The sequence below is a fragment of the Meles meles genome, chromosome 6, assembly GCF_922984935.1.
Source record: "Meles meles chromosome 6, mMelMel3.1 paternal haplotype, whole genome shotgun sequence".
Classification (NCBI taxonomy): domain Eukaryota; kingdom Metazoa; phylum Chordata; class Mammalia; order Carnivora; family Mustelidae; genus Meles; species Meles meles.
This window is the reverse complement of record NC_060071.1, coordinates 18,130,176-18,146,422: the sequence shown is the minus strand read 5'-3', so window position 1 is coordinate 18,146,422 and position 16,247 is coordinate 18,130,176. Positions and strand designations below refer to the sequence as shown.

Here is a 16,247-nt window from a genome sequence, read left to right as displayed (position 1 = left end):
ATTTACTGGGCATTCACTATGCACCATGACAGACCGGTAGGTACTAAGCATATACGAAGAACAAAACAGTCTTTGACACAGGAACTCTGAATAGCTGAAGAAAATGACATCAATTACAATACTTTAAATATTCTAAAAAGGGAATTACTCTTCAAATAGTGTCTGTATCAAGAGCAAGGGAGACAAATTTTGTCTAGACTAAAATTGGTATCATACATGACCCCTGAGCTACAACTTAAAGATAAGAGCATTCCAATCTCTGGCAAAAACATGAACAAAAATACAGAAGCACTAATTCAAATATTTCTGTCTTCTGCCTGTCAGGCAGCGGGCTAATACCTGGGGAGACAGTTATCAACAAGACAGACACTGCCTCTGCCTTCACAGAATTTACATTCAGGTTACGGGAAAAGACAATAAATAAGCTATAACTAAACAAATAACGTGTACAAATTATATTAAGTGTCTTGAAGGAGATAAAATGCACGAGAGACTAACTAACAAGGTATAACATTTAAAAGGATGGCTGGAGTTACAAAGTGAGATTTGGGTCAAGTTCCACAGGGTTAGGCCAGCCACCCTTATGAAGAGCACCTTAACCAGGCAGTGCAAAAAGTGCAAAAGATCCTAAAATAAGAAAGAACGCAAAAAATTTAAAGACTAGTAAGAGCACTGTGCGGCTGGCATACAATAAGTGAGAAGAATAAGGAGAAGTAGAAAGATTATTCAGGGCCATTCGGAAGAAGTACAGACTATTTCAAGAGGAATGGGAAGTCACTGGAAGATTTTAAGCAAAGAACATGATTTAGGATCTTAAAATGATCCCTAGGGCAGCTCTGTGAAGAACAGACTTCTGAGGAGCAAGAAAAGAACAAGCCCAGTCAGGAAGCTACTGCAGCAACTCATGTAAGAGATAATGCCTTGCAATAAAGAGGTGGCAGTGAAGACTAAGCGGTGGACTGGCTCAAGATAAATTCTGAAGGACAAGAGAACGTGTGGATGGATTGGATTTGAGAGGAAAGAAAAAGAATCCAGAGTGGTATCTTTAAGTTTTTGGCATGAGTACTGCCATTCACTGCAAGGGGGAAGGGCCAGTGAGGACAGAGAGTTTGGGGATAGGAGGGAGGAAGAAGGTTGGGGGAGAGAAATAAATAGCCGTATTTCAGTCATATGGCTAATACTATGTTTGAGATTCCAACTAGATTTCCGAGTGGATATCAAGCTCGGGAAAATTCTGGGCTAAAAAAATAAAAGTGGGAGTCATCAGCCTGAAAATACATGGCATTTTCAGGGACGAGTAAACAGCTGGCCTTAACTGGGTCATAGAAACTGAAGGGTAATGGCTGACAATGAGCCTGAAGAGATCAGATAGAATCATATAAAGTGAACCATGACTAATAACAGCAATAGCAGAAGCAACAGTGACAGTAATAGTAGGGGGAAAAATACTGTATTTTAGGTACCAAGCACTATGCTAAAAGCTTTATAACATACATCTCATTTAATCCTCTCAACAACTCTATGAAAAAGATAATACTATAATCACTATTTTATACACCAAGCCTCAAGAAGACTGAGAAATTGCCAAAGAACACTAAGTGCCACAGTGGATATTCTAGTTTAGGCAATCGTGATTATAGAGGCTAATCTCTTATTCCTTAAATTACTGCCTCTCTACTGATTTTATGTCTTCAATGTTCTCCTTAAAAGAATGATATTTACATGTGAATTTTAGAAATACACTTCCAGTCTCCATGTAAAAGGTGAATTGCACGCAAACTTAGTATTAGTCAAAGCAAGAGCACCTTGTTTTACTAAGCCAACAGTTACAAGTTATTTCATAGGTTAAGAGTATCCCTTTGTTCCAAGAGTCACAAATCATACCTCAAACTAATCCAAGTCAACATGTATAACATGTTGATTGTAACAAAAATAACCTGGTAAAAAGGTCTAACTTATGCAGTATAAGTTTACCACCCAACTACCAGAATATTTCTCAAAACTTTACTGATGGTTGAATTCTTTTTTAAGTTCATTAAGTTTATATTTTTGTATACAGAAGAAAATAAAATTAGTATTGATTCAAGACAACCATAAAAAGATGTGCCTTCATTGATATTTATTAAAAGTCTGATCAACTAGTGTCTGTTTTTCATCCAGGTTAAAAATTCCTCTGGTTTTCAGCATCACCAGTTATTAACTTAACAAAGTAAATTATCTGCTGTCATACACCAATGTTCAAATATCTGGTATTTTATCCACCTCACAAATTTTTTTCTAAACTCATAAGCTTGTGATTTCATCAAGTGATTACTAAGACAATCCAGTATTAAATAAAATATTGAATTTAGTAAATATCAACTGAGTTCAGTAAATGCAAGTAATTATTAAAACTGGTAAATAACAAACATCTATTTAAAACATAGTATTTATTAAACAAATGTCCACATATATGCTATGCATGAGACTAATAGGCTTATACTCTTTATAATAAACTGGACACAGAGTCCATTAATGACACAGATAAAGCATACACAGACAAAATCATTTTGTTCCATACAGCAGTAAAATGACACATAAAAGCTTAAAGATTACCCACAAAAGAAGAGCTATTTTTAAAATATTCCTATATTCCAGACAGGCAATAAAAATATTTTTCTATCTCCAAATTTTAAATACTGTATGTTGAAGACAACTCCCACAGATAATTCCTAAAAGACATATTTCACTGAAGAGTAGGGAAAATACTTAAATTTAACTCTAATTTCTTAAATATTTGGAGAAACTTTTGGAGGTTACAATCAATGACTGCAGATCAAAAATCTCATATAGAACAGCCGAAGAAACATTTTATGTATAATGGGATAATGCATTTAAAGTGCTGGTAGTTTTACACCCCAAAAAATATATGAGCATTCTCCTGTATTTATATATTATATGAAGTCCTTTTGGTCATAGACACTAAACTTTCAGGTACTGGGCAGAGTACGTATATAGTCTTCAAGGAAATAAGGGAATTTATAGAAAAATGGATATATGGAGGAAGGGATGGAGGGAGATCAGGCAATATATATTTTTGTACGTTAAGCCTCAGGTAGTATGCTAGGAACTCTCACACCCATGATTTCATTTAATGCTAACAATTCTATGGGGCAAGTAAGAGTAATTCCTTCCCATTTTATAGAAGATGTCTCATAACTTAATAAGTGGCAGAGCTGGGATCGGAACCAAGATGTAATGACAAAGTCTTGCAAACACAGCAGGACGTGTCAAAGTGTTCTTTTGCAGAAGGTTATCTAACTGGAAGATTGATCTGATTTTCCATATTTACACTTCTCTTATTACTTAAATATTAGAAGGCACTCACTTCTCAATTTACGAAAAATGTTCACAGATTCTTTCTAATCTCGAAAAAAGCAATACTGATCATGTTCAACCCACAAAACATTATTTTCATTGCTCTACCACTAATAAAAAAAAACTTCAGCTAAACTCTGTAGCATTCACATGTACCATGAGCATGTCTCCATAAAGGAAAAAAAAGAAAAAAGGAGTATGGTGTGACTGAAAGGCAAAATATTGGAAACTGAGACTGCCCACAGAAAATTCAAGACCATCATCATTGTATGTTAGACTAAATTTCTCTGCCAGACTTGTAAGCAACAAAGAAGAAAAAAAGGTAGCTTTCCAAAATCTGACTGACAAGCATGCTACTTCCCAAAAACAAACTGGCTTAGTTTCCTCCTCATAAATCAGAACACAAATCTACTGAAAAATTTAACTGAAATATTTCAAATTTCAAAATCATGTTCTAATAAAAAACATTTCCATAACTACTTAACCACCCTCAAAATACACTGATTTCTCTCTTGATAACCAATGAGCAACGCTGCTATTGCTTGAATATTAATAAAATTAATATTAACGTGTACTACATTCTAAAAGAAAAATACAAAGCTATAATGCAATTGCCTTGAAAAATAAAACATCACCACTTGAAACAACTCAATATATATTTCAAAGATTATTTCCGGTTGCATTTACAAAAAACAATCTTTGACACACATACCCACTAAAGAAACATAGAAACTCTAAGAATTTGGAAAGAGATTATTCTCAAACCATAACTCAACACCGTGACGTTACAGTTACTATTCCTGTGCCCCTATGAGCTACTTTTCTTTCACTGAACACCCCCTACCTCTCATTCCCTCAGCATTTTAAGCTTTTGCTGGGAAGTAAATTAAGGAGTTAAAAATAATTTTATCACTTTTGTTCCAAGAAAAAACATGGCTTTATATATAATAATAATGTGAATTAAGTGAAATAGACATGCAAATAATTATGTTTAGAAAAGTCATTGTTACTTCACCATCCCTGACTGTTTTAACAAGTAAGTTTCTATTGGAAGCACTCTTCCCACAGAATTGTTAAAGACTGGGTCTGCAAAGTAAATCACTAGCTTTAGCTCTTCACAGAGTTTTCTTATAACAGTATCACCACAACTTTTTGTTCACTGAGAATTAAAAGTGATTCCAGAATCAATTAGTGCATCATCATATAGAACTAATCTTAATATTTTGTAGGATACACGTGCTCCTTTGTTATAAAGTCTAAAACTGGCATCCACTTTAATGAAAACACTTTTAACTTTTCTCCTAAAACAAAAGTTGCCATTCACAGGAAAAACGGAACCCTCCAAAAATATACCAGGAAAAAAAAAAGAACCCAGAACAAAAATGTACATACAAAAGCCATTAATAGCACAACACAGTTATTTTATCCTCATTTTATAAATTCATATTAAAATAAGTGCCATTTTTGTGTTTTCATATAAAAAAAATTTAAGCTATTTTGTTTACCTTTTCCACAGACTGTTCAAGTACTGCCAAGGTAACAGATTTTAAAAAGTGACAACTGGAGCACTTGGCAGTTGCCAAAACACAGCTGGATTCTTAAAGAGAAAGTACTCTTGTGTAACGTACACCTCATTACAGTTTGAAGAACCTTCTCTTCATATAGTAATAGATGATACGAGACACAGGGAAAACATGCTGTGCTTTAAAAAAACAAAACAAAACAAAACAAAAAAAACCTTGAAAAAATTTAGACATTTGTTTAAAAATTCTGATACCATTGTTAGCACATCACAGCAGGCCTTCCTAACAGGACACTAATTGTAGTACCAATCTTGTAAACTAAAATGCAGGTCAACACTATACTGCACTTCTTTAACCTACACGGCTTCCCTACTGGACCATAACAGGGGGCTCGCTTCGTATCCCCAGAAATCATACTTCAGGTCTGAATCACATTTTTATAGTTACACTTTCACGGGGGGGGGGGGGGGGGGTTCTAATTCAGGGATGCTCACCTCTTCGAAACTTGTTTGCACTATCTCCCAACCAATTTAATCCTCACTGTTCGAAGACGGGATTATCGAACTAAAAGGCAAAGTTTGTACCACATAAAACCTTCCCTGAGAGCTGAGATCTAGCGGGACGTCAGGGCAGCTAGCTGTTCCCGGTGCAGCCCTCGCTTCCCCGCGACGTCTCCCTGCACGCGAGGGCGTCCGCACCCCGCAGGTGCCCCCAGCCCGGGCCGCCTCCCGGCCCGCCCCAAATACCGACCCGGCCACTGACATCTCCACACACGCGCCGAGAGTTCGGACCTAAATGTTCCGCCCGCTTCGACCAACCTTCTCCCAAAGCAGAAGTGGGGGAACTTCTTCAAGTCCAACCACAGCGCAGAGCGCCCCCGGCACGAGGGGTCAATTCCTTTGGGGAGACCCGGGCGGGGACAGCAGGAGGGAGGAAAGGGCCTTCGGGCGTTCCGCCCCGGAGAGGCTCCGGGCCCCCAGGGAACTCCCTCAACTTTCAAGGAGGCGTCGTCCACCACCGCCCCCCAGCCCCAAACGCGGTGCGCGCCCGGGGAGGCTCCTCGCGCGGAGCCCGCGCGGCCGAGCCTCCCTCCGCCAGCCCGCGACACCGGTCCGACCCCGGGCCCGCCCTCGGGGCACCCCGCCCCCACCACCGCGGGCGCCTCGCCCCTCCGCGCCCACCCCGCGCGACCACCCAGAGCCGCCTCCCCGCACCCCACCCTCACTGCCGCCGCGCGCCCGGGACCCCGGCTCCCGGCCAGCCGGACGCCGCCCAGCCCTGCCGTCCCCGGAGCCCCGGCCGCGCCGCCCCCCGCCCCAGCGCCCCCAAGCCCCTACCCGGCCCCCTCGCAGAGACGCCGCCCCCTCTGGCACCACCGGCCTCGCGGACCGCGCCCCGGCAACGCGGCCCTCACCGTGTCTCCGGCGCAGCTGGCGAGCGCACACACGCTGCAGCCCCGGCCAGCCACCAGCGCTCCGCGCCGCCCGGAGCCGCCTCCTTCAGCCCGGGACTCGCCGGGACATCCGCGCACGGATCCCCACACCGGGGCTATTTTTAGGAGACAGGCCCCGGCCAGACCGGAACTCGTTCCTGCCGCCGCGCGTGCGCACTACGGCAGCGGTCCGCGGTGTCCCTCCGCCAGCCTCGCGATCCCTCCCTTCCCCTCGGCTCCCTCTCTCTCTTTTCCCTTGAGGTTTCTGTTCACAGCTGACTTATCCTCTCGGTGGGTCCTAGAGTACTTGGGATGGGAAAGATGAGGGTGCGGGCAAAGAGTGTCACAGTAGAAGCAAAGCGCTACTCCACAAGGACGCGAGGGGCGGACTATGTTTTTCCGGGTGGGTGAGGAGACGGATCACCCGGCACAGGAAGGAGATGACGGCGGTTTGGCGCCGGGGCTACAGGCTGGAGCTCGCTTCCCTCTGAAGGACCGTGTTCTCCTGGAAGGGATACTGGTCACTTGATGAGGGCCTAGGCGCCTCCCAGGGCGGGGCGGCCCAGCGGCGTCGCGCCCTGCAGCCCCAGCCTCCCCCGCCGCTGCTTCCCGGACCAGCCCGCTGGGGCCGGGACCGGGAGCGGCTTTAGTGACGCGGCGCGTGGCAAATCGCCGCGCGTGGCCGCGGGCTCCAGCCAACCCGGGACACTGAGGGGCGGGGCTCCGGGGGCGGGGCCGGGGCTCCGGGGCGCGAGTTCGACAGACGCCCGGAGTCCGGTGCCAGGCGGAGTCCTTCGACCGGCCCAGACACCACCTGCCGAGCTCGTGGGGCTGCGGCCAGCTTCCTTCTCCCCCAACCCCCGCCCTCCGGCCACGCCGGCCCCCCGCAGACCTCTGCTCGCCACGCACAAGCCCACGCCCTCATTGTGGTCAGGGCTACACCTGTGCTCGCGTCTGGGCCGCCGCCCGGTCACCCTCACTGAGCAAACACAATGGGACTCCGGTCCCTGGCGTTCCGCGGCTGCTCGGACCCGGGCCCGGAGACAGTAGGACTTGCAGGGGCCTGGAGTGGGCAGCCCTTTCAGCCGGGCGAGCCGAGCGCCCCATGTTCGGGTAGAGACACAACCTCCTACTCTGCAGTATTTATAATAGCAATTTCTAGCAGGTATAGCTATAGTATGCCTTGAGCGCCAAGCTATGGGCCGAACATTTTGCACGTGAGAGCTCTTGCATTCCTTACAACAACCCCCATGAAGTAGATTCACTTTCTATTCCCATTTTATAGACGAGGAAAGGGAAGCTGAGCGCTAAAGTGACCCTTTGAGGTCACAGTCTAAGAGGATTTGAACTCCCAATCACTCTACATACGTACGGTGGTCTTTTCTGAGGTGCAATGGTCTTTTCTGAGGTGCAAAGGAGACGTGCTTGGAACTGCCCTTCTGTTTTGTGGGGTTATTGGTTTTGTTGACAAAGGTCATCAGGAGGTTGAGCCATTGTTGTTCCTTGCATCCTGAAGCGCGCTAACCTCAAGAGCTTCTACAGCTACACTGCCTACATCTGCACCCAGAGGTGCTATGCAAGGAACACAAAGTCAAATGGTTATTTTCATCGGAGGATGAGAAATTCAGTAGGGCAGCACTTTGAGACAAAGTGATTGGGTTGGGTGAGCAGATGTGCAGAGGCTGGGTAGAGGAACTAGGAAGTTACAAAGGAAGCTGGAGGCTCGAAGGCTTCCTCTCAAGGACGCGGCAAGGTACTGGGGAGAACCCATTACAAAAGCAGCACGCAAACACCAGACCCTGGAAAATAAACCTGGAGTTCTGCTCAGAGTCCCATAGTATCAGTTTTCGGAAGAACCAGCAGCAAGGGCTATAGGCACGTTTTGAAAACACATTAAAATTTGGTGTAAATCAGCGAGTCGTGTGAAAATGCATATTTTAACCTGCCAGAAGCTGCATAAGGCAGCTGCTTTTGACTGCTCCAGGAAGATAGAAGACTTTGATACTTTTCCTTCAAAGCCTAGGGTCTGAAGTGGAAGAGACAGTGAGCAATAGCTCTCTCATTCCCCCTGCCTTCCTATCCTGTAAGGAGAAGAGAGACAATGAGAACAGACTATTCCAAAAGAGATTTTCACCCTCCCATTGCTCCAACCCATCTCCCACCCCTCTAGAAGCTGACCCTCCTGGGACACAGAAATCTAGCTGAGACTACCCACCCCCTACCCATTCAAATGCTATTGGCCACTCCAGAAAACCAGACAGAAAAGCTGGTCATGACTTCAGCCAAAGTAGAAATGGGGGGGGGGGGATGTTTGCATCACCTAAGAGAGCACCTCTCTCCCTGCCACCTCCTGTATGTCAAAGCCCTTGTCTAAGAATGTCGGGGAATGGTAAGAAGGAAGGAAGGAAAGGAGGGAAAGAAAATGGAAGGGAGGAAGAGAAAGTGTAAAATTCCAGAGCACAGCTATTGTAAAATACATTAGCAAAACATAACCACTATTATTTGAGATTAAAATAACCAATTTTTTAAAATCATTGCAGCTCCTATTCAGGTCTCAAAAGCATGTACGTGAAGTTCAGTGTCTCTAGCAACTTCCAGCACTCACTTTGGCATAGATCATGTGCAGAACACTTGTGTATGTCACTGGTTTGGAGGGAACTTGTGAGAAGCAATGTCTTTCAGTCCTCCAACTCTTTCCAGCCTCCTTCACGCACTCAGGTATCCAGGATGTCTGTACTGAAAGGACTCAGCACTGTAGTAGGCACTATGAAATGGAAGTGAAAAAGAACAGCCCTTTCTTTGAAGGGGCTGAAAGGCCACGGGAGAGATACAGCTTAAAACACAAGCCAGTCTGCTAACCACTAAGAGAGAGGTTTTCAAGGACACCAGAAAAGCACAGAAGATGAGTATCTAAGAAGGAAAAATAATTATGGAGGGCTCCTTAGAGGAGGCAGTCCCATAGTGAAACTACAAAGCCTTCCGAAGGATGAAAAAGGGGCCCTCTCATTGTCTTGATCTGAAGACTAAAATTCAAGATCTCTTGGAGGCAGGAATCCCTGACCACCTGGCCAGCATCGCCCTCGTTCCTCCTGCCAGACACCTCATCATCCTCATTCCTAAGAAGTTTTTTTGCATACACCAGGCTTTTTCTTCCTGTGTGCCTGGTAAAGCCCCCCTTATATCCTTCAAGTCTCCACTTGGGCATCATTTTCTCTAAGAGCATTGCTGTAATATGGTGCCTGGTTGAAGTGCTTCTGTATGTACGTCTGTCTCCTCCTCTTTGGAGCTCCTTGAAGACAAGAACTGTGACTCATTCTTCGTTGATCCAAAATACCTAGTATGGTGCCTGGCCCATAATAGAGAAGGAAATAAAGGTTCCTGAAATATTTATGAGCAGCCTTTAGGCAGAAGGAGTGCTGTACGCAATGAGTGTGGCTCAAGAGAGAAACCATGGTTAATATCATGTGCCTGATGCCTGGACTCTGGATTAAGTGCCCAGGAGTGGTAGGAGAAAAGGCTAGAAGAGTGAGACAGTGCAAAGTCTTAGCAAATCCAGCTAGGCCTTTGGATTTCTTTCTGAGAGCAAAGGAAAATACTGACAAACTTCAAATGGTGGAATAGTTTGATCTATTTGACATTTTGGAAGGATCGCTTAGGGCAGTAGTTGAGAGTTGGTGAGAGAGACCAAGACTGGAGGCAGGATGACCAGTTAGGAGGCATGGCCATTGCTGTGACAGCACCCCACGCAAATAGTTCCCATGCCCAGAGATCTCCACAGACTGTCTCCACACATCCTGATGCCTTCCTGTGTGTCTCTATCGAGGGCATACTTTGGCCTTAGGAGAGGGCTTGGGTCAGTAGACAGATACCCCAGCTTCCTCAGGAAGAGAGTTCTGAAGCATGCTCCCCAAAGTCTCTCAAGGGTGGGGAAGGGGGTCACAGTGGATTGGGCCCCAGTTGTCCTCTGTGGTGACCCACTCAACCACGTTTTATTGCCTCTCCTCATCTCCCGTATATCACATCCTCAATCCCTTAGAGCCCTTGCCAAGATCACCTTCCAAATAAAAAATCCACACCGAAATCCTTGTTTTGGCATCTGCTTTTAAAGAGACTCACTCAAGAAAGAGGGTAACTGAGATAAGGAAGAAAAAGGACCTAAATAAGGTTACCTGACAGGAGAGAGGAGGAACAAAGCAAAGAGATAGCTGAAAGGTAGAATTGACCTGCTTGCTTTTGCTGAATGAGGGGTTAGGGAAGGTAGAGGAGTCTCTCTTTGTCCCCAGGTTTCTGGTTTGGACTCTCAGGTGGATAATAGCAGCATCACTTAAGTGGGGACACTCCGGAGGGGTCTGGACAAGCAAGGGTGATGAGTTCCATTCTGTCTATGTTGAAATTGAGGTGGTCGTGGGATATTAAGTGTCCTTAGCCTTGTGGTTGGAGAAAGATACAATTAGATGAGACCAGATAATTCAGGGAGGGCTTTCTGGAGGAGGAGAAATTTAATCAGAATTTTGAAGCTGCAGTATAAGGGCTGGAGAAAAAGGGAAATAGCTTATGGAGTGGAAGAATGATGAGAGGGATGGACAGTAAAAAGAATGGATTAAATAGAAAAAAGCAAGTTATCTCAACCAGGGAAACCTCAAAGGATTTTTAATTTGTGAGCTGCTTGAAGATAGGAACCATGCCATGTTTAATCTTGTGTCCCTGACACTTACACAAAGTTAATATTTATTAAATATGGTGTCGACCTGGCAAAGTGTCTCAAATATTTTTCATGAAGTCTGTCTTGTATGAATACAGATTAAAAATGGAAGGTTTTCAGTTGGAAAAGACACATGAAACGATGCTCAGCATCACTCATCGTCAGGGAAATGCAAATCAAAACCCCAAAGAGAGATCACCTTACATCTGTCTGGATGGCTAGAGAAAAAGACAAGAAATAACAAGTGATGGTGAGGACATGGTGGTGGGAATGCAAATTGGCACAGCCACTGTGGGAAAGAGTATGGAGTTTCCTCCCAAAATTAAAAAGTAAAAATACCATGTGATCCAGTAATTACACTGCTGGGTATTAACCCAGAGAAAATGAAGACACTAATTTGAAAAGATATATGCACCCCTGTGTTTATTGCAGCATTATTTACAATAGTCAGTATATGAAAGAGACCTAAGTGTCTATCAGTAGATGAATGGATAAAGAAGGTGTATATATAATGAAATATTATTCAGCCATAAAAAGAACGAGATCTTGCCATTTGCAACAACAGGATGGACCTAGAGGGCATTAATGCCAAGTGAAATAAGTCAGAGAAAGACATATCCCATATGATTTCATTTATATGTGGAATCTAAAAAGCAAAACAAGTGAATAAACAAGTAGAGAACATAGAGAACAAACTAATGGTTGCCAGAAGGGAGGGACGTGGGGAGATGGGCAAAATGGGTGATGAGGAGTAGGAAGTACAGGCTTCCATTTACGGAATAAATAAGTCCGAGGATGAAAGGTACAGCATAGGGAATATAGTCAATGATGTTGTAATAGTGTTGTATGATGACATATGTATAGAGATATTGAACCACTGTGTAGTGTACCTGAAGGGAGTGTAATATTCTGTGTCAACTGTACTTGAATTTTTAAAGAGATGTAAAACAAAATGGAAGGTTTCAAATGTGTTACCCCAAATTAGTGAATTCTCCAAATTTAACTTTGTGTCTTTTTTAGAAATATCACATATAAAAACTACATCGTACTTGTAAAGTCACTTGCTTTACTTGTATATTTTACTTGTAAACCTGACGTAAGATTTAATGACTTGTAAATATTTGAGAAAACCAAGATTCCGTATTTTAAATTAAACCTAAGGACAAAAACATAATCCACTTCATGCTGAACATCACAGGTTTTTTAGAGTTAAAATCATTACTGTATGTGTGCGAAGAGAGAGACCTCTAGTGCATTCCTTTTCTATTCCAAGTTCCATGATGAGCACTCAGATCAAAATACTATTTTCCGGGGGCGTCTGGGTGGCTCAGTTGGTTAAGCATCTGCCTTCAGCTCAGGTCATGATCTTCGGGTCCTGGGGTCAATTTCCATGTCAGGCTCCCTGCTCCTCTTCTCCCTCTTCCTCTACCCGCTCCCTGCTCAGGCATGCTCCAGCTTGCTCTCTCTCACTCTCAAATAAATAAAATCTTAAAATAAATAACTAAATGCCATTTTCCAGTAAAAGGAACCAGAGCTCCTTGGAGAGATGGTTGATTCCAGGACTGGGAAAGGAAAACAAACTGGGTAAACCTATGGTGCCAGAAAGTAAGGATTTGCTCAAAAAATGGTGGGGGGCTGTCAAAGAGACACTGTCGATGGCAAAAACTACAACAATCTGAGTAACAAATAACACTAGCATTGGGTATAACCTATAGAATAAAATAAATATCCGTGAGCTCATACTGATATAAATAATTGATTGAATAAATAAACAAGGGAAGAAGTACAGATCTTGCTTACAGGAGAATTCCCATGGGGGGAAAATGCAGAAGGAATGGGAGCAATACATAAACCCCCTTTAGGGAAACACCACAGTTAACAACCTGTTGCAGGCAAGAACCACTAGTAGAGGCAACAATTAGTGGGTAAAGGGTGATGAGAAACAGGACATTCAGATAGTCTCAAAGTAGTTCCCTGTAAGACATTAATTACAAACAGGAAAATAGTAAGAAGCCCAGCAGGCACCACCGTAACCAAGTAAAGGAGTAACAAAGTATATGGACTTCATGGACCCCATGACATGCAATGAGAGGGGCACATCCCTTCTTTGGCATTCTTGCCAAAAGGTTATAACCTGAATCTAATCATGTAAGAACATCAGACAAACACAAATTGAAGGACATTCTATTAAATAACTGACAGCTACATGCAAAATAGGATTCAGGATCGGATCCTTGTGCAAAAAAAGAGACCGTAGTGAGAAAACTGGAAAATCTGTATAAAGCCTGTAGTTAATAGGATTACACCAATGCTAATTTCCTGGTTTTGATCATTGCACTATCCTTATGTAAGATAACACTGGAGGAAACTGGGTGAAAGCTCTGTATGATGTTGATAACTTTTGGGTAAGTCTAAAATCATTTTAAGATAAAAAAAAATTTTTTAGGTAAGAGAATATTTTAGTATCTGATCATTTACTCAACTCCACAATAATAACTAGCATCTGGAACTCTTATACCTGGTAGACATTTTTACAGTATCTTACAATAGCAGGCTTAACTTCAAACTGGCCAACATCAGAACTATTGGTGAAATGTTTATGTATGTTTTGAGATGGTCATTGTTCTGAATTAAGAGGAAAAGAAAACGCAGAAGATAAAATGGTTTCATTTACTACACAAAGCAAAGGCGTCCATGGCTGCCATGTGGTTGTTCCAAAATATCAAAATGTAAAACACACACACGTGCACACAGACACACACACCACACATGTTTAACTTCCAACGTTACCTATTACATCTTTTTCAGGCCTTAAAAATGTTGTTTTCACGTTTCTTATTTGAATATCATGTGGGCTTTTATTCTCGAATGCCTGATGATGAAAAGGATGAATTCAGATCCTCAAAGAAGAGGATAAAAGAACTTTCCTTTGCTCAATTTGTATTCTTATGTGTCAAAGTCTACATAAAGATTAAACAAACTTTAAAAACGTACAAAATGGAATCTTTGACAGCTGGATGTTTTATGCAATTGAACTTCAAATAAGTCTTTCGATTTCTATTATATGTTGTCATTTTGTTATACTGTATTTTTTTATCTTCTGCACAGAGTTTATTCAGACTTGTGATTCTCTCCACAACTAACAATACACTCACTTGTCAATTATACTCATTCCAAACCTTGAGTTTATTCTGTTCACTTTCTACATTCCATCGAAAGAGGAGGTACATTTCACTCCCCTCCCCAGTATCCCATTCATGTCTACCCCATGCATATGCAATCATGATCTCTCTCTATTGTCCGCTTTGCTTGTGTAGTTCTGTCATAGATGTTTATTCTAAAGACTGCAACGGTCCTAGTTCCCCCTAGTAATTTCTTTCAATATGCATCCTGAGAATTACCAGGCTCTACCACGTCTAATAGGATGTCCATTTAGACCTGTTCTAGACCTATATGTCCCTCAAGATCCCATAGCAAAGTCAGTTCTCTCTGTGATAGCCACATTATACAAATCATTCCCAAACTGCAACCTAAAATCTAGCAAGGATTTTTATCTGTCAGAACTTTAGAAGACTGGGACAAATCTGGGAGTCACTGAAGAGGTAAGGCCACACATTGTGGAGTCAAAATATTCTTTTTTTTTTTTATTTTTTTTCCCATTTTATTTATTTTTTCAGTGTAACAGTATTCATTCTTTTTGCACAACACCCAGTGCTCCATGCAAAACGTGCCCTCCCCATTACCCACCACCTGTTCCCCCAACCTCCCACCCCTGACCCTTCAAAACCCTCAGGTTGTTTTTCAGAGTCCATAGTCTCTTATGATTCGCCTCCCCTCCCCAATGTCCATAGCCCGCTCCCCCTCTCCCAATCCCACCTCCCCCCAGCAACCCCCAGTTTGTTTTGTGAGATTAAGAGTCATTTATGGTTTGTCTCCCTCCCAATCCCATCTTGTTTCATTTATTCTTCTCCTATCCCCCTACCCCCCCATGTTGCTTCTCCATGTCCTCATATCAGGGAGATCATATGATAGTTGTCTTTCTCCGATTGACTTATTTCACTAAGCATGATACGCTCTAGTTCCATCCACGTCGTCGCAAATGGCAAGATTTCATTTCTTTTGATGGCTGCATAGTATTCCATTGTGTATATATACCACATCTTCTTTATCCATTCATCTGTTGATGGACATCTAGGTTCTTTCCATAGTCTGGCTATTGTAGACATTGCTGCTATAAACATTCGGGTACACGTGCCCCTTCGGATCACTATGTTTGTATCTTTAGGGTAAATACCCAGTAGTGCAATTGCTGGGTCATAGGGTAATATTCTTTGTTTAGATCACGCCTTTGCCATTTCCCAGGCATGTAACTTTGGGCAAGTTTCTCAAGCTCTCCAAAGGTTGATTTCTGTAAACATAGGGTGACAATAATCCTTATCGAAAGTTATTTTGAGGATCAAGTAATCTACATAAAGCCCCCACAGAAGCACCTACATGTACCCATGTCAGTCATAGCTGTGCATGTTGTTTTTCCCTGATGCATTCCAGAAACTTTTCCTGAGCTCTTACAAGTGCCAGGCCCCTTGCTAAGTCCTGGGACTACAGAGAAGATTCATGTTCTCATGAAGTTTCTAGTCATGTAGACAGACAATAAAAAATAAATAAACAAGAAAATGTCAGATGACGATGATAAAGACCATGACAAAAATAACACAAGAACATGCAACTAGAGTAATGGAGTAGATATCTTAGCTGGGGGTTCAGGGATGGCTTCTCTGAGGCAGTGACACATAGCTGAGTGACAAAGGAGCCGAACAAATGAAGACCTGGGGAAGAGGGTCTCGGGCAGAAAGTAGGATAAAGTCCCCCAAGATGGGACTGAGCTTATTTTGTCCAAAGAACAGGAAAAGGGCAATTATGGCTGGAGGAAAGTTGGGGCCTCAGGAAGGTTGGTAAGCCATTGATGTGTTGTGTTATCTAGGTAAAATAGTAATAAAAGAGCAATAAATTAAATTGCCAACATGTAAGCCCAAATTGTTCCCTTCTCATTCAAAATGTGCAAGAGAGGCAACTGTCTGTCAGAATGTTAGTCAGCAGTTTTTAGCTTCAAGTGACAGGGACCCAAGTCAAATCAATTTAAGCCAAACGTTAAAAGAGGGAGAATTTGTTGGCTTGTTTGACGGAAAGATTCGGGAGCTAAAAATTACATATCCACTCTTTCTCCTCATTTACC

General features: G+C 42.9%; 2 protein-coding genes across 10 annotated transcripts in view; one reads left to right on the top strand and one right to left on the bottom strand.

Moving 5' to 3' along the window:
• The window catches only part of MEF2A (myocyte enhancer factor 2A), a 174,571-nt gene extending 167,670 nt beyond the window's left edge, over positions 1-6,901 (bottom strand). For 4 of the 9 annotated variants that reach the window (XR_006818637.1, XM_046007648.1, XM_046007644.1 and 1 more), the window contains exon 1: positions 6,295-6,898. The gene's annotated coding sequence lies outside the window, so the exon portion shown is untranslated. Of the gene's footprint in view, positions 1-5,374; positions 5,394-6,294 lie in introns of those variants that run through there. The other 5 variants (XM_046007650.1, XM_046007649.1, XM_046007651.1 and 2 more) reach the window with 4 other exon arrangements.
• LOC123943496 (basic proline-rich protein-like) lies at positions 19-6,438 on the top strand. The gene is made up of 2 exons (XM_046007797.1): positions 19-36; positions 5,533-6,438. Exons 1-2 carry the CDS (start codon positions 19-21, stop codon positions 6,436-6,438), a joined length of 924 nt encoding a protein of 307 aa, XP_045863753.1.
• Positions 6,902-16,247: the final 9,346 nt, after the last annotated feature.